The 19,316-nt window shown below is 42.3% G+C and overlaps 1 protein-coding gene across 2 annotated transcripts in view; it reads right to left on the reverse strand.

The window, feature by feature from the left end:
• LOC115021767 (ras/Rap GTPase-activating protein SynGAP-like) overlaps window positions 1-11,788 on the reverse strand; it is a 63,247-nt gene extending 51,459 nt beyond the window's left edge. The window contains exons 1-2 of one of the 2 annotated variants that reach the window (XM_029452412.1): window positions 11,753-11,788; window positions 3,934-4,244 (exon numbers count right to left, since the gene is read on the reverse strand). In XM_029452412.1, the coding sequence (XP_029308272.1) occupies window positions 3,934-3,951 (18 nt within the window). In that variant the 5' untranslated portion in view covers window positions 3,952-4,244; window positions 11,753-11,788. Of the gene's footprint in view, window positions 1-3,933; window positions 4,245-11,752 lie in introns of those variants that run through there. The other variant, XM_029452411.1, reaches the window with a different exon arrangement.
• Window positions 11,789-19,316: the final 7,528 nt, after the last annotated feature.

The following is a 19,316-nucleotide window of genomic DNA, read 5'->3' on the forward strand; positions in this document are numbered from 1 at the left end:
GTGAATTCTCATATCTCAAAGATTATTTAAAAAGTCAAAGAAATGGCAGCGGCAGAAAAAAGAAATATTCTCATAATTGCATGCATTGATTTTTCCAACCCAGATTTTTTCCCCAAGTGGTCCATTTAGTGAGGAGGTCCATAACCAGCATGTTTAAACGTGTTAGATGTCAAAATCAGTGAAATATGAACCAGTTATTACATTAGAGGTCCAAAGCCAAACTATAATCAGTCAATCTATGAATAAGTTTAAAATGTTCACGACGAGTGCATTAATGTACTGTATATTCAGTTTACTATCACAAAACACAAAGAGAAGCAGGAGATGCTCACATGTTTGGCATTTCTGCTTTGATTTGTGCAAATAAATCAATAACCAAAGTGCTTCAGTTCTACTTAAAGCTTCTCTTCCTCTTCTTCTGCGGCAGCCACAATGTATAATGCTCAAACACAAATGGCGAAAGACTGAATAGTAAATGTTAATATGCAATGACACATGGTAGAGTGTACCATTTGTAGCTCTAGGGGTGGCCAAAAAAGAAAAACACAGCTGCACGATAACATGCAATCTAATTCATGATCTCTGCATAAACGAGTACCTTTCTGAAGCCTACACTGTTACATTTCTGTTATGACTGCATCCTAGAAGTGTTGATTCAACTCTATGCTAATTTTGGAGGTGTTGTACTGCATCCATTTGTACCACAAAAATATTTTCTTCTAATCCTAATATGTGATCACACAGACAGAGTAACACTAAGTGACATTTTGTCTGCCTGCTCGCTTGTTTTTCAAGTGACACATTTCCATTTTTCTTGCTTGGACTGCATTGGGAAAGATTTCTCTGCCAATCACAACCAGTAGAGAAGCGCAAGAGAGATAGCATTAAAATTCAAGTTCACTTCTGAGTACAGAATGACAAAAAGAAGGCACTGTAATTATAGGCAGCATGTTTGCCTCGTCGTTTTTTTAATTTCACAGGCGTTTCTTGAACTTTCGAGTGTGTTTTTTGCGCCCTGGATGCACAGTGTCAAAACGTGCCACTCAGACAACACATCTTGTCAGCGTGTCTATTATCCATGGCAATTATAATGAACCATGTCAGTGAGGGTGTTATCCCATTCTACCCTTATGAAGTGCCTCCACTCCATCACTGGGAAGCAGTTCCACGAACCCATCACAGCAGAAGCTACACAGGCACACGATTAACGGAAATTTACAAAGTGACACATTTCAAAAAACAACAGAAATGTTCCCCGAAGCGACACCTCAGCTCTCCAGGAGGACGTCTCTTCTGCGTCTTTATGATAGCCATCATTCATAAAAAAACAACAACATAAAAGCAAGTGAATGGAGCTGCGAGGAGCATATAGACAGGTGGCCTGTGGGAGAGCCAAAGACTCCAACCAGTCACCCCAGAAGGAGAGAGGGTGGGAGGAAGGGGAGGGAGTGGATGAGGTGAAAGAGTGAGGGCAGAAATGAGGAAGAAACTGTGAGGGAGAGATGGAGGGGAGGGAAAGAAAGATGGAGAGTGGAGGAAGGTTAAAGACGTGTGGTAAAAATGAATATGGAGACAGAAGGAGGGAGGGAGTGAGATAGGAAGAGTGGGAGAGGAGGGAGAGGAGACGGAACCACAGATGGATTATATAAAAAGGAGGTGAGAGAGAGAGACAGAGAGAGAGAGAGAGAGAGAGAGAGAGAGAGAGAGAGAGAGAGAGAGAGAGAGAGAGAGAGAGAGAGAGAGAGAGGAGAAGAAAGGTAAGGGTGATGGATCGATGGAGGACATTAAAGCCAGGATTGAGCCAGGAGGAGGCAGAGTTACAAGAGAGAGAGCAGGGGATTGGACAGGTGATGCTGACCTCAGATGCCGAGCATATAAACAAACAGATAGTCAGAGAGGTGATATCAAAAGGTTTATCAAAATGTGCAGGAAGCAGCAACAATGGTGGGGGGGGGGGGGAGAACAAGGTCCAACACCGATTCTCCACATGTGCACTATGGAAACGTACAGTATGATTGCTATTCTTTTGCCGAGCCACTGAAGCCATCTAAAACAAATGGAAGGAAATTGAAGGGCAAGTGTGTGTGTGTGTGTGTGTGTGTGTGTGTGTGTGTGTGTGTGTGTGTGTGTGTGTCTTTGTGTGTCTGTGTGTGTGTGTATGCGTGTAAGACAGAGACACCAGCTCTGCATGAGGTGAGTGACAGGCATGAATATTTAACGCTTCTCGCTGTCGAGGTGACGGGCATCAGCACGTCAGTCCTGCCTCTGATCCATTCACAGCTGCTGCCTTATTGGCACAATTAGACAGGGATAGGGCTCTGATTAATTGAACTGGGTTCTCCATTCAATCCCTCCGGAGCAGTATAGGTCTCTTATCGGGATCACAGCGCGCTCTATTCCTCTGAGTGATGACAAGTTGAAATAATATTGGCAGCCGTGCACACACACTACAGTAAAGTCGCCACCCGTGTGCTTTGTCCGGCCACATGAAAATTCATTACTTTATTGACTCGCCAACATAGCTGAACATAGGAATTTGACTCAGTACAGGGCTTAAATCAAACGCTGTACATAAATACATACTGTATAATATATAATGAACATAGTACATCAACTACTTCAAACAGTGAAGCAGATAACTCTAAAGTACAATAAAGGTAACAATGAAACTGTATTTTCACATGCCAAGACATGCAGTTACCCCGTGTGCCAGAGTTTAAGGCTTTAAAGCAACTTACAATGTATCAGCGTTTATATGGTCTCATAACAGACCTGCTCCTTTTAGGAAGGTGACCTATGGATTTTATTAAGTGGTGTTATGAATCAGCTCTGTGTTACTTAATGTGTGGAAATGGTTTTGATGCAAAGCAGAGAACAGCGCCCTCTCCTGGCCTGCAGAGCAAGATGAGCTTGTACTCACAACCAGCAGCAGGTTCAGTAACACACTGTGTTAGAGGCATTCATACACAAACTTAGTCAAATTGATCAAAAGTAAGATCCTGCTTTGTCCATTTTCAAGTCATTTGAAAAATCAACTGGGGAAAGACAAAATAAAATAATTCAGAAAGAGCTGTTCCTCATTTATATTCTGCTGGTTTAACAGCAGATCAAGGTTTCACTGTGAAGCTCTCCAGCTGTGAAATGTGTTAAAACAGCTGAAAAACAGAACTCCTGCTAAATCATCCCCTAGATAAATACAGGCTGAAAGAGAACACTGCTTTCATCCAGCCACATGTATGTGAATGCTTTAACTGGCACTTTAATGTGCTGTCTAATAAGTGAGCAAATATGCAGTAAGTTATATTCATATAAAGCTATTAAGGGGAAAGTTGACTCTGAAGCACTTTATATCTGCTATCCATAATCTTTTTTTTTAATTAATAACTGAACACAGAAACAACACATTTAGACCTACACTGGTCGGAGATGCTCTCACTACACTCAATGCCAATAAAGTCTGCTCAAAACTAAGGTAGGGCACCCTGTGTGTCGGGACACACCCCACACACTGATCCATCAATGACCTCTAGGACCTATAAATGCTTTAACTAGGATTTGGGTAAGAAAACAGTTTTATCAAATCTTTTTATCTTGTTTTTTTGCTAATAAGAAATATGGAGGAGACCCAGTAAAATGTTATTTAAAAGCTGCACCAATCAATATTTTAATATGAACAATAACATATTTCCTCATGATTGGGTAAAAACCAAAACAGAGGTAAAAGGAGAATATTTTAGACGTTGTCTTGTGGCCAGAAACATGACTCCAAAGACACAAAAAAAACATTAATGCAGGTTTAAATCATTTTATTGGACTAAGAACTTGATGAATCCTGTTTTTTGTTTTGAGAGTATCTAAAACTAATTCCCTCTTTTTTTTTATAACTGGTGCAAAACCAGTATCAGTGTGTTCCTGGTGTGTGCAGTGCAATACCTCCTCCTGGTCCAACATGTAGATCTGATTTCCGGGGTTCACACCGAGATGGGGGTTCCTGCGGTCTTGGGGTGGACGGTCGTGTGAGGGGCGCTCATAGATGGGGCGCTCGTGCGAGGGAAGGTTGTACGAGGGACGGTCGAAGGAGGGACGGTCGAAGGAGGGACGGTCGAAGGAAGGACGGTTGAAGGAGGGACGGTCGTAGGAGGGACGTTCGTGAGCGGGACGATCGTAGGAGGGAGCGTGGAAGGAGTGGGCTTGGGTGCGATGAGGGTGATGATGATAGGAGGGGGGGACGGCACACCTTGCATCTGTACGGGAGACAGGGGGGAGGAGGGGGGAGAAGAGGAGAGAGAGGGAGGAAAGAGAAGGTCAGTTAGGATCATCGGTAGGAGGACTGTGATGCCGTGACACATGTCAGTCCTCATAATGTCAGTGTCAGGTATCATTAGAGTGCTTTTGATAGGTCAGCCTGAAAGAGGTCATTAGTTATAAGAAGACTAAGCAGGACAAACCTGATGAGGTGTTAAATAATAAGGAAAGTCATCTTAATATAGAGCTTAACTTGAGATGAAACAGCGAGCCTCCCCCGCGCCCCTAACCCTCAATCCCATTTACACAAACAGAAACAAAACGAAAGAACAGAACAGGCAGTTCTCATGACTAACACCAAAGTGTCACTAGGCTGTGGAAAATATATTTTTGGAAACACTCCAGATTCTTTCTTTCGTTGAGTTTCATTAATAAGAAGAAAGGACCTGATAGTGACCCTTTGAATATGAAATCAACTTTCTATCTCTGTTAGTGGTGAAGTCGCAGCTAGAAATGACAATTGTCTAATTGAAGTCCGAGATCGCAGCTCACCACTAAAATCTAATCATCTGTGCGTCGGCTCGCGGCTGTTCTGTCCACCAAATTCAACAGAAATCTTTTTCGAGGTTCCCGAGACATCCTGCTGACAGACAGACAGAGAAACTAAAACTATAATCTCCTCGGTAGGGGTACACAATTATCTTTAACGTTATCCTTAATTCCGAGGATCAATCAAGAAGATGTCGGGAAAATAATTAAAATGATATCTGAGGGCTCTGTGCCTCAGATAATTTAAGAAATTGATCACATTAATATGGATTTTCTTCTCCCGGAGTAGCTGTTTCACTTCGTCTTAAATGAAAAATGTGTGGCTAAGGACCTTTGATAAATGAGGCACTTTGTCTTTTCTTTCTTCTCTGCTGTCCAATTCTTCTGGCCTTTCTGCACAGCTTTAACTTATGTTTTAACTTAAGGAAACACAGGCACAGAGTAATACCAGCCGCACATGCCGAGCTTTCATCAGTCAAACAATTGAATTCATACTAACAGTATTTCTGTGCACTTGTAGGTTCAAATGCTCGTTCTCTCTTGTTTGACATCTTAATGGCCTCTCTTGATGCATCTGTTGTTCTAATATTGACCTTGCATTTCCTCCTTCCTCTTAAGACACCTTAGTTAGTATCTTTGTTTAAGCTTTATATATATTTCTATTTACTTTCCACGAAGCGAAAGACGACAGCAGCATCTCAGGCATCAGCTTCAGAGCATTTTTATAGTTTTCAGCTATGAATACAAAAGCAGACGTCTTGAGGCGGTTCTCTCATTATCCTGTCTGATGCTGGAATTCAAAGACTCTCCACTATTTTAGAAACAGTCCAGTGGAACACGGTTGACTTGTTTAACACTTTTGTTATGCAAAATAAAAAAAGATGACAAATCACCACTCCACTGGCATCAGGATGACATGCTCTGGGCCACAGATGCATGAGCTCATTTGCACTGAAGACAAGTTAAAACAATATGATAAATGTGATTAAAAGTATTAAAGTAATGTCCCCCCCCAGTGGCTCACACCTCCTGCACCAAGGAAAAGCCACATTCATACTTACAACATCTGCAGAGTGGCAGAACACACACACACTCACACACACACACACACAAGAAGACAAGGAGAGAGAAACCTGATATCTATTTGACCCTCTGTTTGACAAGGTGACTGACCGCGCTCTCTGCACTCTCTCCTTTTGAAAGTAAGCCAGAAACCAGTCACCTGTGGCCCACAATGCAACACTACAGCATGTCATAACTGATTATTTTACGGCATCATCACTTCTCAAGATTCTTCCAGGCAGTTGACGGCTACAGTGCATTTCCCCCTTCGTCCTCAACCGGAGCGGAAGACCACACAACAGGAAAACTTCTAATTGTTGCAAAAATAACAACTCAGTTGATCTCGCAAGTTCCTTTTTGAATTATGAATCGAGCCGCTGAAATATAGATGAGCTCCTAAACAAGCACGGCTAATTAATATGGGAGATTCAATAAATGGAGAGGAGTGAAGCGTGGAGAGCAGGTTCATGATTTGTATTTTTATTTTTTTTTAACACACACACACACACACACACACACACACACACACACACACACACGGTCACACAGTTTTCATCTCACTGATGAAGGGAGAGGTTTGGTGTCTTGCTTAAGGGCAGACGAACAGATAAAAACTAATGAATGATGTTTTTCTGAGTTGGGATAATCACTCTCGTATACACAGATATATCTTTTTTTGTTGTTGTTGGAAAAAAATATTATGATGTAACATGAATTATTAAGGTGGACAGAAACTTGAGGCTATGAATATGGGCCTCAGATATGAGAGTGTATTTGAGGGTCACGATAGATGGACTCCCTTCTGCCTTTGTGATCATTTTTAAAAGAGAGAGCAATGAATATTCAAGTGGGAAAGACTGAAGCATGTAAGATGACAAAATAGCCTGTATGGAATTCCTGGCAGTCGGCTAATTGTTTTTTAAAATCTGCTTTATTTCCGCCCCCCCGACCCCCCCCCCTGTAGAACACTTTAATTTCAGGGTTTTCTAGGGCTGCAACTAAATTATTTCTATTATTAATTAATCGAGCAATTTATTTTCTAATGTATCATTTGGTCATGTCATCAAAGATCTTGTTTTGTTTGACCAGAGGTCCAAAACCCAAATATATTTACTTTACTATAATATAAGACCCTAAACAGCTGCTCATTCTCACATTTGAGAACCTGGTACCATCTAATGTTTGGCATTTTGCCTGAAAAGCGACTCAGACGATGAATTGATTATCAAAACAGTTGCTGATTCATTTTCATCCAATCGACTAATTCATTGATTAATTGTTGTAGCTCTAATCCCAACAGCCCACAGTATTTTATATAAGTGTCAGTTTTACCCTTTCTATGTAAATAAATAAATAAAAACTTTCATACATGAGGGTGTATTTCTTTCCTGGAAAAGTTCAAGTGATGCTTATGGAAGCAACACTGGCAGATTTTATTTGATGATTATCTTTGTAGTCGCGGGGTGAACCAGGATACTGACAACAACAAAAAGAAAATACATATTGTTGAGCGTTGTGCGATATGTTGTCACGATTACGACTGGAATGGATGATTTTTGTCATGACCACGGATAAACAGCTGGAAAAGCGTTTTAAAAAGATACAAGGCTTTACACTCTATTAATATGCTCTAAGCTGTTGTGTTGCACAGCGGGATGTTGGGAAATGTCATCTTCAAAGCCTCTATGGTAAAAATATTTTCGTTGCAAAAAGGAAATACTAAAAGTGTTGTAGCTAGCTTCAAACTAAAAATGCTCTATTTGTGAGTAACGCCAAACTGTAGAAGCAGATGCAATAGATGCAGAGTAAGTGCACTGTGAATCGTTGGTCATTATCACAGGGCTTCAGATAAAGCATTGTGTGGCATGCTATCCCTTTTCTCCCAAAAAAAAAAGCGCCTAAGCCCTTGAATCCAAACTTTGTGAGTGTGCAGAGCAAAGTCATGATGCTGAGATATTCACTGGAGGATAGCAGCGTGAGTCATCCACAGCCCAATCTGCACTACTCTACTGTAGGCCTACCTCTCCACCCCCGAGGCTGCCTATTAAGGGCCTGTGAAGCGCGGTGGACAGAATTTCAATGAGCAGACTCATTCTTCTGTCTGTCCGTTCGTACGTACGGGGTACACATATTCTTTACAGTAATGATTTGGCACAAGCAGAAATGCTGAGATGCCTCTTTTCTTCGCTCATCTTCCTCCACCTCACTCCATCCTTCATTCACTCTCTACGGTCGGCTCTCTGTATTTTCCTTGCCCTGCCTTTGTTCCTCTCTTCCCCTTCCCTCTCCGTGGGCTCTTTTGCTTTTTCTGCCATCCTTAGCAGTTTACAAAGAAGAGTCCCATGCACCAATCGGATGACTGGTCAGCCTTAGTCAACGTTGTCATTACTGGAAACCGACAGACCTAATGTTGATTTATACACATCGCTGAGCTCCAAAACAGCGCTAAAAATAAAGCTTGCAATATCCCCGGGCCGCCCGGGGCAGATAAGGTACTCCTGCAAGCATGGCAAACCAGAGCATCTTACTTTATAGGCAAGAAAGCACCGCGCACTGCACGTCATTACTGTGACCTCAGCTACACCAGTATCACATATTATCGCCTTCGAACGGATCACTGGAAAACACACCAACTGAAAACAACTAGGGGTTTTATTTTTGTGCCAAGTATGAATATATGGAGAGTATTAAGAAAAGATGCAGTGCTGGACTTTGACAGGCTATGAGTCAGAGTGGTGCATATGTGCAGTACAGTAGGCTGCTGTCAGTGCTGAGTCAAGGGGGGATGTCAAGTGTCAGCAGCGGGGTCACAGAGGCCCAGAAGTACGAGGCTTCTCGCTGAACAAGCACATTGGTCATGCCCTCAACTTCTGCTATATGCTGCGACGGAGAACCTCCAGCTCGTTAGACCTACATTAGTTGTGACCATGGTAGTGGATTGGCATGAGCATGCAGCACAATAAAGAATTACAATATTCATTCATAAATCAGGCTTTGCTTCATTAAAAAAGGTAATCAGTATAATTTTGTGCTCCATAGCACAAAATGACCTAAATATATCTGCGGGGGGTTGATAGGCTTGTTGATCAATAGCAATTACTTAACGATTACCTCACAGGGTGGCGATACCTCTGGCTTCCAAAACTCAATACCAAGCCTGAGCAATTCAAAGTGCTCCCAATCTCTCCACCTCCCACCACAGCTACTCCCCAAATAGCTCAAAGATGAAGTGCTGTACGCTGGAACAAGCAATCAACCAGCGACCAATTGTTCAGCTTTGAAAATGACAGCAACAGAGCTATTACAGCATTGTGCATCATGACACTGCCTCTACCAGACGTTTCTGTTGGATCTCTGCTTTAATTAGGTATCTCTATTGTGAAAAATGTGCCTTTATTTGTGCCAATTACAGGCGACCATCACTCAGGGGTACTGGTGGAGGTGGAGGCGGTGTCACACTTAAGTAGGACATAAGTTGCATCTGTGTTGCTGCAGTTACGGCAATATTACATTATTACTTAATGTCATTTTAATGATCATATTATAAAGGCTAGTTTGCGTTTATGCCTCCGCGCCGGCGACAGACGAGGGCTTTATGTTTTCGGGTTGTCCATACGTCCGTTCGTACGCTGTCCGTATGTTGTCGTTCCCATGGACTCAAGGATGAACTGATTAGATTTTGGGGGTCAAAATTCAAAGGTCAACGTGACCTGACACCCGTACCACCACATCCTTGTGAACGCCATACCTCGGGAACACATTGAGGGAATTCCTTCAGATTTATGAATCTTCCACATTACATATATCTGCTGTAGGACACAGTCAATCAGAACATGTGGGAGTATCTTTATCTTGTTTTATCTTTAGCTTGGTTTATCTGTATGTTAAACTGTTAATCTGGATCTTTTTTCCCCTCTTCCTTCTAAACTGAAACGTACTAATGCCGGAGCGTAAAACTAAGTGGAGTATTGTACCGATTGTACACTTCACAAACAGCAGAACACTGCTCTCCCCACTATTACAGCGTGATGATCCAAAGCACAGACAGAATGACGCTGCCATTCTTAATCTTACACAAGCCTGAGGACAGATATGTTTCCACATATTTTCAACAAACTTAAATAAGCGGTCTGAACACTGTCGGTCTTGCATCAAAACGGCTGTGAATTGTAGTTTGTGGCAACGACATTTAGTTATTTTTGAAAACAAGAAGGGAATCAAAATGGGCCTTATGGAGAATTATTTTTGGCAAACTTTTGGATCACAATGCACTTCCTGTGACTTTTCAGAATTTGTATCTGACTGTTGTGTTAATTGCAAGCTATGTACATTTATGAAGCTGTGTATTCCCTGCATGACACGCACGCTTTATGTGTCTGCACGTGTGCGTGTGCATTTGTCAACTTTGAAATCAAAGGGAGGCTTCATCCACTTCTTAAGCTGACAATTTTATGCACCCGCTTACCAATGTTTTTATGTTAACAATGAATCAAATGTCTATGTGTAATGTGAGAGGGGTCGCTCATAGAGACGCGCCAACGGAGATTTATCACCTGACTCTGCAGCTCTGTTAGCGTTTTAGTAGGTATGCATCCATCCAATTTTCTCTCTCCTGATACAGATTCCGAGTATCTGCCATGACAGGGTACCAATGCAATTCCAGTGCTCTCTTTTCCCCTAAAAGGTAACATGAGGTCAGGGATCGCTATTGCATTAAAACGTAAAAAGCCAGACCATGACTGAATGAAGGTAAGTGACAGAAGAAAGAAGAAACATCACAATGACAAAGAAACTGATTTAGTGTGGATCGATCACATCATGGCCATTAGCCGAAGCTCTTCATAAAAGGTCAGTATTGGAGCTAATATCGATCAGCGCATCCCTACTTTAAGGTTCATTGTTTGAGTTTCACAGCTTGTAATTCCGCTTACATTACCTCGTGTCCAGCAGCAGCCGGCAGGTGTTTCAGGCAAAAAATGCTCCGACAAACCAACTGCAAACTACCAGCTCAGCACCAAATGGCAGACAGAGTTAGCTGGTGGAGCGTTTAGCAGCTAAAAAAGCCAAATATTTTCTCAGAGGCTGGTGTCAACTAAAAGAAAGCTGAAAAGACAAATACATATTTGATTTAATCCAACAGTTTGCTAGAACACAACTCCAAATAAATGCTAACTGTTTGCAACATTAAAGGGTGAAAATATGTTGAAGGGTTGAAGTTCTTCTGCCTCCAAGTGGCCGAAACAATTCATTAATGTAGCTTTAAAGTATAACCACAGATCACACTGACTGTTACTTAAATATATTGTACGTCAGAGTCCCAGTGCACCCCTGTGTATGCATCCCCTGATGCCTACCTACCATCAGCACCTTATCCTCTTCTTCAGCACAATCTATCTTACCTCTCATAACTGTACGTGCCTCCCCTCCTGTGTGCTCTCTTCAGGGCTACTAGAGCTGAAACATCAGGCTTCTGAGGTTAAAAGAAATAACACATCATGATCACTATCCGTATTGTCTTAAGTGTAGAAGACTCACCAGCTGCCACTACAATGCAAAGAGATGTATGCGTCTCTCTGTATACGTATGTGTGTCACATGTGAGTGTGGTGTTGTGTCGCCTGTGTGTGGACCGAGAGCAATAAATATGTAAAAATAAAAACACACAAACTGCTCTTCCCATACTGTCGAACCACTGCATGAATACAGGCAAAAAGCTTTGATCTCATTTTAATTTCACCTACTACAATGAGTCCACTTCAACCATGAAGGAGGGATGTTGGATGAGAGGAGGAGGAGGATGGGGGTAACGGTGTGTGCGTGTGTGTGCGCGTGTGTGTGTGTGTGTGTGTGTGTTAGAAAGATAGAGAATGGTAGAGGGGGAGAGAGAGTATTCTCACCTATCAGATCATTCACCCAGCCCTCACGCGGCACGTCCCGGGTTCCCCATTGCTCACCCAAAGCGTCCACACGGCGTCACTGTTGCTGCGCTGCTAGCGCCTTGAATCCGCCCCCAACTCCACCACACAGGAAACAAGGTTACTGCCCAAGAGATGTCACTTCCGAAACACCCACTCCCGCTCGCTTGCTAGCGCTCGCTCCCTCACGCCCCCAGCCTATTGCCATGACAACCGAGAAAAGAATAGAATATAAGTGAGTGTTAAAGAGACAGAGGGATCAGAGAGACAGGGGAAAGGAGGGACGCAGAGAGAGACAGAGACGGGAGGACAGATAGGGAAGAGTGAAGCAGAGGAGAGGAGGGAATGGGCAGAGAGAGAGAGAGAGGTGAATGAGTGGGCGGGGAAAGGATGGATGACAGAGGAGAGGGTGAGAGAGAGAGAGAGAGAGAGAGAGCGGAGGCATGTGGTGGGATGTGGTTGGGGGGAAAGGAAAGAGGAGGAGAGAGGTGTAGATGCTGTGGACGGCGTGAAGAAGAAGAAGAGAAAAATGAAGCGATGAGAGAGGGAAAGAGGGAAGGAAGGGAGGAAGGAAGGAGGACACTTTTTTTGGGAATAGGGAGCCCACATCTTGTTCCCATAGCAACACAGCCATCCATGAAATACTGACTTGTACCTCCCTCTGACTCTCTTACTCTCTCTTTCTGTTTCCGTCTCTCCATCCCTCCCCCTCTCCTTTTCTCTTTCCATCTCTAACTATATATACACATACACCGTGAGCGTAAATTGGCACTGAGCATGCATGCCGTAATCCAAGCTCTGCAACATTGTCAAACACATCAAAAGGTATACCACATATACCATCAATGTATCACTCCGAAGAAATGAATGTGTGTCTTTACACTCACAGCAGCCGTATCTCGTACAGGTTCGGATTGTATCAAGTTTGTCCTAATACAATGCTCTTGTACGTTAAGAGAGCACTCGGTCGCTGTAATCGCTCCTCCTCTCCACACTGGCTGTGAAGTGATCCATTCCTAACGCAGCTACGCTGTGAAGGCCGGAGTGCGGTGGAGCGAGGTAGTTCCTACGATGTGTCATTTGAGCCTGTCTTAAGGTTGCAGACTCAAAATTCTCCACACTCAAAGGTGGGGCAAAAAAGCCTGCTGTTATAGAGGGGTGAGACACGACACATCGGACAAAAGAGTACGACAGCGCACACTTCTGGCCTCAAAGGAATTCATGGTGTTTCACACAAAAGGTTACAGAAGTAGTTGTGCGAAGAATGAAAAGAAAAGAGCGCTTGAGTGAAGTGGAAGTTCAATTCCAGCATACTTTACACCTGGCCGTTCCCTGCTTGAAGTGGCCGTGATTATCTGGTTCGGAACAATTCTGATGTCAGAAAAGTGTGTTGTTCATATTAATGCCTTATTGAAGGGGAAGTCCACTCATGTTACACATCAAAGTCTGTTTACAGGTGTTGGGGTGTACTACTGCAGAAGTTGAATAACGTCATTTGTGGCTACAGAGGCAGCTACGTGATAAATTGACTACAGTGATGTCACTTAAGTCAGTGTCAGTTAGGACAGGAAAGTCTGGGGGTGTGGAATTAGAAACTAGTGAGTTTACAAGACCTCTGTAGCCCCTCATCTAGTTTTAAGGCTCGCATCTCGAGGCTACATTAGCCGCTACGAGCAGAACATACCCGAATCTGCCGAACTGTCTGCAGTCGAGTTGCATTGAGGCAAATATTTTTCTTCATTGACTGAATTATTTTTATAAATGACAGAAAAATCTGAAGGCTGTCCGTCATTTTGACAGATCAGAACACTGAAGGCGATCTACTGTAACTTTAGGTGAAAGCACGTTCAAGAGCCACAGACTGTAGGCTTCGGAAAGCGTCTTCTATCCTCTGCTTCTCCTCAACTCTCTGTGAGGTGCAGCTGCACCACTGGTGCATAAGGAGCGCATGCTGCAGGATTTCCTTCTGGTGCTTGCAGGATCGGGAAATCCCACATTCAGAGAGTCTTGCTGACTTCTGATTACTTCCCAGGGGAGAAATGTTCCCTGACATCAAAACTTTGGTATTGGCAGTTTCCACTGTGGCAACAGAGTGCGGGTTTAGCCTTTAGAACAAAATTAAAACGGCCATGAGTAGTCCTCTGTCCGAGACAAAGACAAAAAATTCAACTTATGAGATATGGCATGAGAGTGTTCTGTTAAAATGGACTTGACAGTACAACCTGTAGTGAGCAGATATACTGTAGAGATGTTAGCTGCATACATGAGCTGACCTCTAAATGAAAAAAACAAAATGTGATATGTGTAAAGGGGGAGGGGGGATCAACGTGGCCATCATCCAGCCATGAATCCCAATGAGGTCCAACTTTCGACACTAACTCCTGGCAGCCTCTTCTCAAACACCCCCCTCCCCTTTCCCATAACTCCCCTCCTTCTTCTTCCCATCTGTTTCTCAGCCCCCCCACCCCTTCGCTCTCTGGCTCCCTCTCTGACTTCTTCTTCCTGGATGTAGCCTCTCTCTTTTATACCCCCCTGTAAACCCTTTATCTCTGTGTCTCCCCTCCTCCACCACCCCTCCTTTTTTGTATTTACACTGTCACTCTTCCATCCTTTCATCCTCTATATTCCTCTATCTGAGATTTAAAAAAACTAAATCATCTGTCCTAGAATCACATTTCTACCATGCACCTCTCTCCTGTTCCCTCTCACTCCTCCATCTTCTCTCACACTCACACTATTTTTATTTCTAGATCTCTGTGATGTTTTCTCTGCCTCTCTGAATCTAAATTCAAATGTACCTGCCTGACTTTAAGTCTGATCTCTTCTTATCTTATATGCGGCCTTTCTCTAAACACGTCTTGATTTCCCTGCCAAATGTGAACGCTTCGCAAAAGGCACACATGTAGGGATTAACAGATTGCTTATAATAAAAAAATAAAATACAAATGACTCCATCTGTTATACTTTTGTCTTTAGTACTTTGGTGTTTATCCATCTTCATCACTTGTGTGGAATTGGCAACTGCGGCCAGTAGTAGCGCAAACAACCTCAAGATGTCCCCGTCATTCATTTGCTTTTACTTGCATACATCTGAATGCAGCTCATGTGAAAATATTGCGCTTAAATAGAAAATATATAGAGAAAATGAGACGTACAAACGTTTGATTCATTGTTAAATCAATGCAAGTGGCAAAGAAACGGAAGAGTTCACGTAAAACAGTATTTCTCTCCTACAGTTTAATGTGGTTAGGATTTCCCCCCCAAGATTCTGAATGGACTAAACTTACAAGTAAATAGAGATGAATGATAGAAACAGCTTGAGATCATTCAGGCTTTGGCCAATAGCAAAGTTGGGTTTGCCTGTTATAGCTGTACAGTAGCCTTCTCTCACAGTCTCCCTCTCTGCTGCTCTCTGGCTCGCTCTCAGTCTCCCACTCGCTTACACTTACTCCCACAACTCTCTGTGCCTCTCTCTTTGCCTCGCACTCTCTCCCTCGTTCTCTGTTCGCATCTCTCCTTCACTTACCTAACGTCTTTTAACCAGAACTCTCTCACTCCAGCGATGTCTCTATGAAAGTTAATTATTTTCTTGCAAACTTTTAAAATGTCACAAATATCAAATGTGACTTGTGTGTATTTCCATCAGGTATGTGGGCATGAGGCATTTCCTGCAAATATTCATTTTAAGAATCTATTCGTTATGCCAATGTTTTCCATATCCAAGAACAAAAATCACAATAATGTAGGAGCATATGGTCATAAAAACAAAACAAAAAAGGCACTCCATTCATGGGAGAAGCATCCGATATTTGTGTCAGGTCACGGTGAGCAGGTATGTGAAGACTTCAGAGTGTCCGGGCTGCTTTTGTGCTGTTGTACGCCTACACTGAACAACACAACGTGGGATGTTCATGCCAAGTCTATGTCATAATCAAGTCATCATTCACATCACTTTTTATCTTTAACTTTTATATAAAAAGTACAACATTTGAACTTTATAAGGAATGAATAAAGATGTGTCATAATTCACAGAATCTGGTTGGATGGAAACACACTCTCCCTCACACCCTGTGATTTTTGCTCTCATACTCCCTCCCTCTCATGTTCTCTGCCCTAACTCCCCAGTCCACCATCTTTTTGATCTTTAGATCTTATCTCTACTGCATTTTGCTCTAAACCGTCTGACAGGCTACGCAGGAAACTGTCCAGGTTGCTCTGTAAGGCCCTTTTCACTCAGAGTGTGAATAAATAAACACCAGAGGGGGGGGGGGGAATTAGACGCTGGACATCTCTCTTTGCTGCTGCTTCATTCAGAGGTGCAGCCCAGCCTACGTCTCCACCTTACCATGAAGTGATATTCAATGTGCCAGAGAGGAGAAAATAAAGATGAATGGGGAGAAAGAGAGTTCATAGTGTGTGTGTGTGTGTGTGTGTGTGTGCGCGTGTGTGTGTGTGCGTGTGTGAGAGAGAGAGAGAGAAAGCTCACATGGACTTACAAGGATATATCTAGTAATACCACAGACCTTTGTGCAGTTTTAAATTCTTTTGAACCTGTTTTATGTTCAACTACAAAAACGCTGCTGCTGTCTGATGGCTCATTTAAACTAGTTGCCGCAACACTGCTGCTGCAAAAGACAGGAATATATAAGTCAACTATTATAACAGCACTTATTTCCAGCTGGCACTCCAAAGTTTAGTTGAAGCCCCTGAAACAACGGAAATACTCAATCATGTATTTCAGTAATATCAACATTTCTGCAGAGCTGCACTGGAGGCCACAACAATCAGCTCAGCCAATGAAACACAATTTGGCAAAGAAACATAAAAACTGAAGCACTCTCAAAAAGCAAAAGCACAAGACAGGAAAAAATCTCCCAAGTGTTTTCCCTTGTCATTCTCCATTAGGGTTTTTTGCAGAGAAGTGAGATCCTGGTATTTCACAGGATTTCGAGACAAAATCTGCTCCCATTTCCCACCAAAGTTGCATGTAGTGGTGGAAGAAGAAGTATTTGGATCTTTTTCTTAAGTGTGTAAAAATACTGTCACAAGTAAAAGTCCTGCATTCAAAATCTTACTTCAGTAAAATTACATGAGTATTAGCCAAATCGGCAACCTTCAGGGCTCAAAAGTGCCAAAAACAGTTCCTCCAATGTCCACTTGAGGTTGGCTCCAAAAAGGAGTCAATACCCATAGACCCCCATGTTAAAATGCCTAACTTTAAAGCAGAATTAAACATGTTTACAGCCTAGAACTAAACATTATTTTGGTCTCTAAAGCTAATTTCCCCGTTCATGACAACAGTACGGGTGAGTGAATTTTTATATAACTCCCGTTTAATTTATATTAAGGCTTAAAGTTATGCATAATTACTTGATCCACCTTTTGTTGGATTAGATAGGGGTTAGGTGGAGTCAGCACTGCCAAGATGGCGACGGCCGGAGCGACCCACTTTAAGCTTCCCAACGGCTCTTCAGAAACGTATGGGAGACGTCACATAGACTTTGTCTGTATTTTATACAGTCTATGGTATTAGCATCAAAATATACTTAAAGTAACTAAAGTAAAAGTACTTATTATGCAAAAAAGTTAATTTCAGTGATGCTTTAATGTCACTAAGCATCACCAATGTCGCAGCTAGTAACGGTGGGGCTAATTTCACATGCTTTATATACTGCCATTTATAACGATATATAATAATCTATTAGTTGATTTATATTTTGTATTGACAATCTGAATCTGCAAAGTGACGAGTAGTTAGAACTGTCAAATAACAATGTAGTGGAGTAGAAGTTTAAAGTAGCATAAAATGGAACAACCCAAATAAAGATCAAGCACCTTTAACTTTCTTTGTTGCTGCAGGTTCCATAAAGCACAGAGCGGAGATTGAGAAAGATATAAATATAATATAAAAATATTAACGTCAGAGAGAGGTTTAAACTACCGCTGGTTCTGTTCGGCTTCTCACCGACAATCATTGAGCCATTACTTACGCTGGGATCGCCTCGGACAAGAGCGACATATAAGCCAATATGTTATCTCCTCCTACGGTAATTGAATTTATGATGCGGCAGATATTCTAAACCTCCTATCATTAAAGCGTCAGAGTGCTTTGGTGTACTGAGCTCCTATCATAACTGCTGATAACGTATGCATGCTAATCCCACTGTTTCTCTGAGTGCAGCACAGATAAAAGCACGTCCCATATGTGCTCGCACATTGATCCATTCATCATATCTGTGACACTGATTCGTGAAAATAGACCCGATTACATTTTGCATTGAGGTGCTCTGGTTACCCAATACTGTAGCTAAACTTCCAAATTCACAACGAGCCATGCTGGCCAATGCCATCTACTTATGGTATCTACAGAGGCAAGGTTGCTCGTTGCTTACTTTACCTGATAGTGAACGGTGATGATGATGGCTACATTCAGTGTTTTTATTTTATAGTCATAAAAAATGTACTTTTAGTAGTTTGCTAGGTTGCCCTCACACTGAGCTGTGGTGGTTGCTATGTCCTCATTTAGTCTTTGTGTGCTGTAACTCCCTCACACCTGTTGTACCCCTTTAAGTAAACAGAATACTGTATTCCAATACGGATGTTGAATTGCTGTTTTGCACATGTCATACTATATTTTCTTTTGGTCCTAGATGTTTTCTAAAGCAGGATCATGCTACCCGTGCCCTGACCCCCCGCGTGTTTTTGTTTCTCTTTGGCGTGCTGATTGAAAGCGGGTCGAGCCAAGATGTCCCTAAGAGATAAAGAACAATTATAGTCATCTGTCCTCAATCCAGAGATAGACTAGGAACTGTGTCATTGTCTTATTACCCAAAGGGTTGTCGCTGAAACGTTTCACTCATAACACCTTAACTCATGTTGCCCCAGCAGCGTCTGACAAACAGCTGGCAGACAAACACCCCCAGAGAAACTAGTACCTTCATATCAAAGTACATTATGATAAGATGCGGCAGCAGAAGTTAGAAGAAGTAGTAGAAAAAGTGACAGTAGTAATACCTGTACAACCATTACTCATCGTTCACCTGCCATTTAACAACAACTAAAGTGCATGTCACATACATTTAGTGAACCAGCTGTGCAACTGTATCCTGAGTCGAGCCCCTCCTACTATTCATCAAACAATCAATCTGAAACGTAATGACAGCGACCGCCATGATGAAGGATCCTCCCTTACTATATGTTTTAATTATTCATTTCATTGACCAGTTTTGCCGGCTCTTGACTCTGCGTACTTTACGTAAGCAGATTTTGTCATCATGCCAACCTACAAAAAAAAAGAATTTCATTAGTCTGGGTTCAATGGAGTTTTAGTAACCCCAAAATCTAAATACTGCCTGACAAGAATATCATTTTAATAATAGAATAATAGTGAAGATCAACACCGTGCCTCCTTACAAACACAAGAAATGTGTTATTATGGGGTTATTTACAGCTGAACAAGTCTGGAAGCTCAGGTTACAACCTGTGATCGATGTAAATTTCAATGACGCCGCAGAAACGGTGAGCAGACAAAAAGTGTGTGTGGGGC

This window comes from Cottoperca gobio, chromosome 16 (assembly GCF_900634415.1).
Source record: "Cottoperca gobio chromosome 16, fCotGob3.1, whole genome shotgun sequence".
Lineage (NCBI taxonomy): Eukaryota > Metazoa > Chordata > Actinopteri > Perciformes > Bovichtidae > Cottoperca > Cottoperca gobio.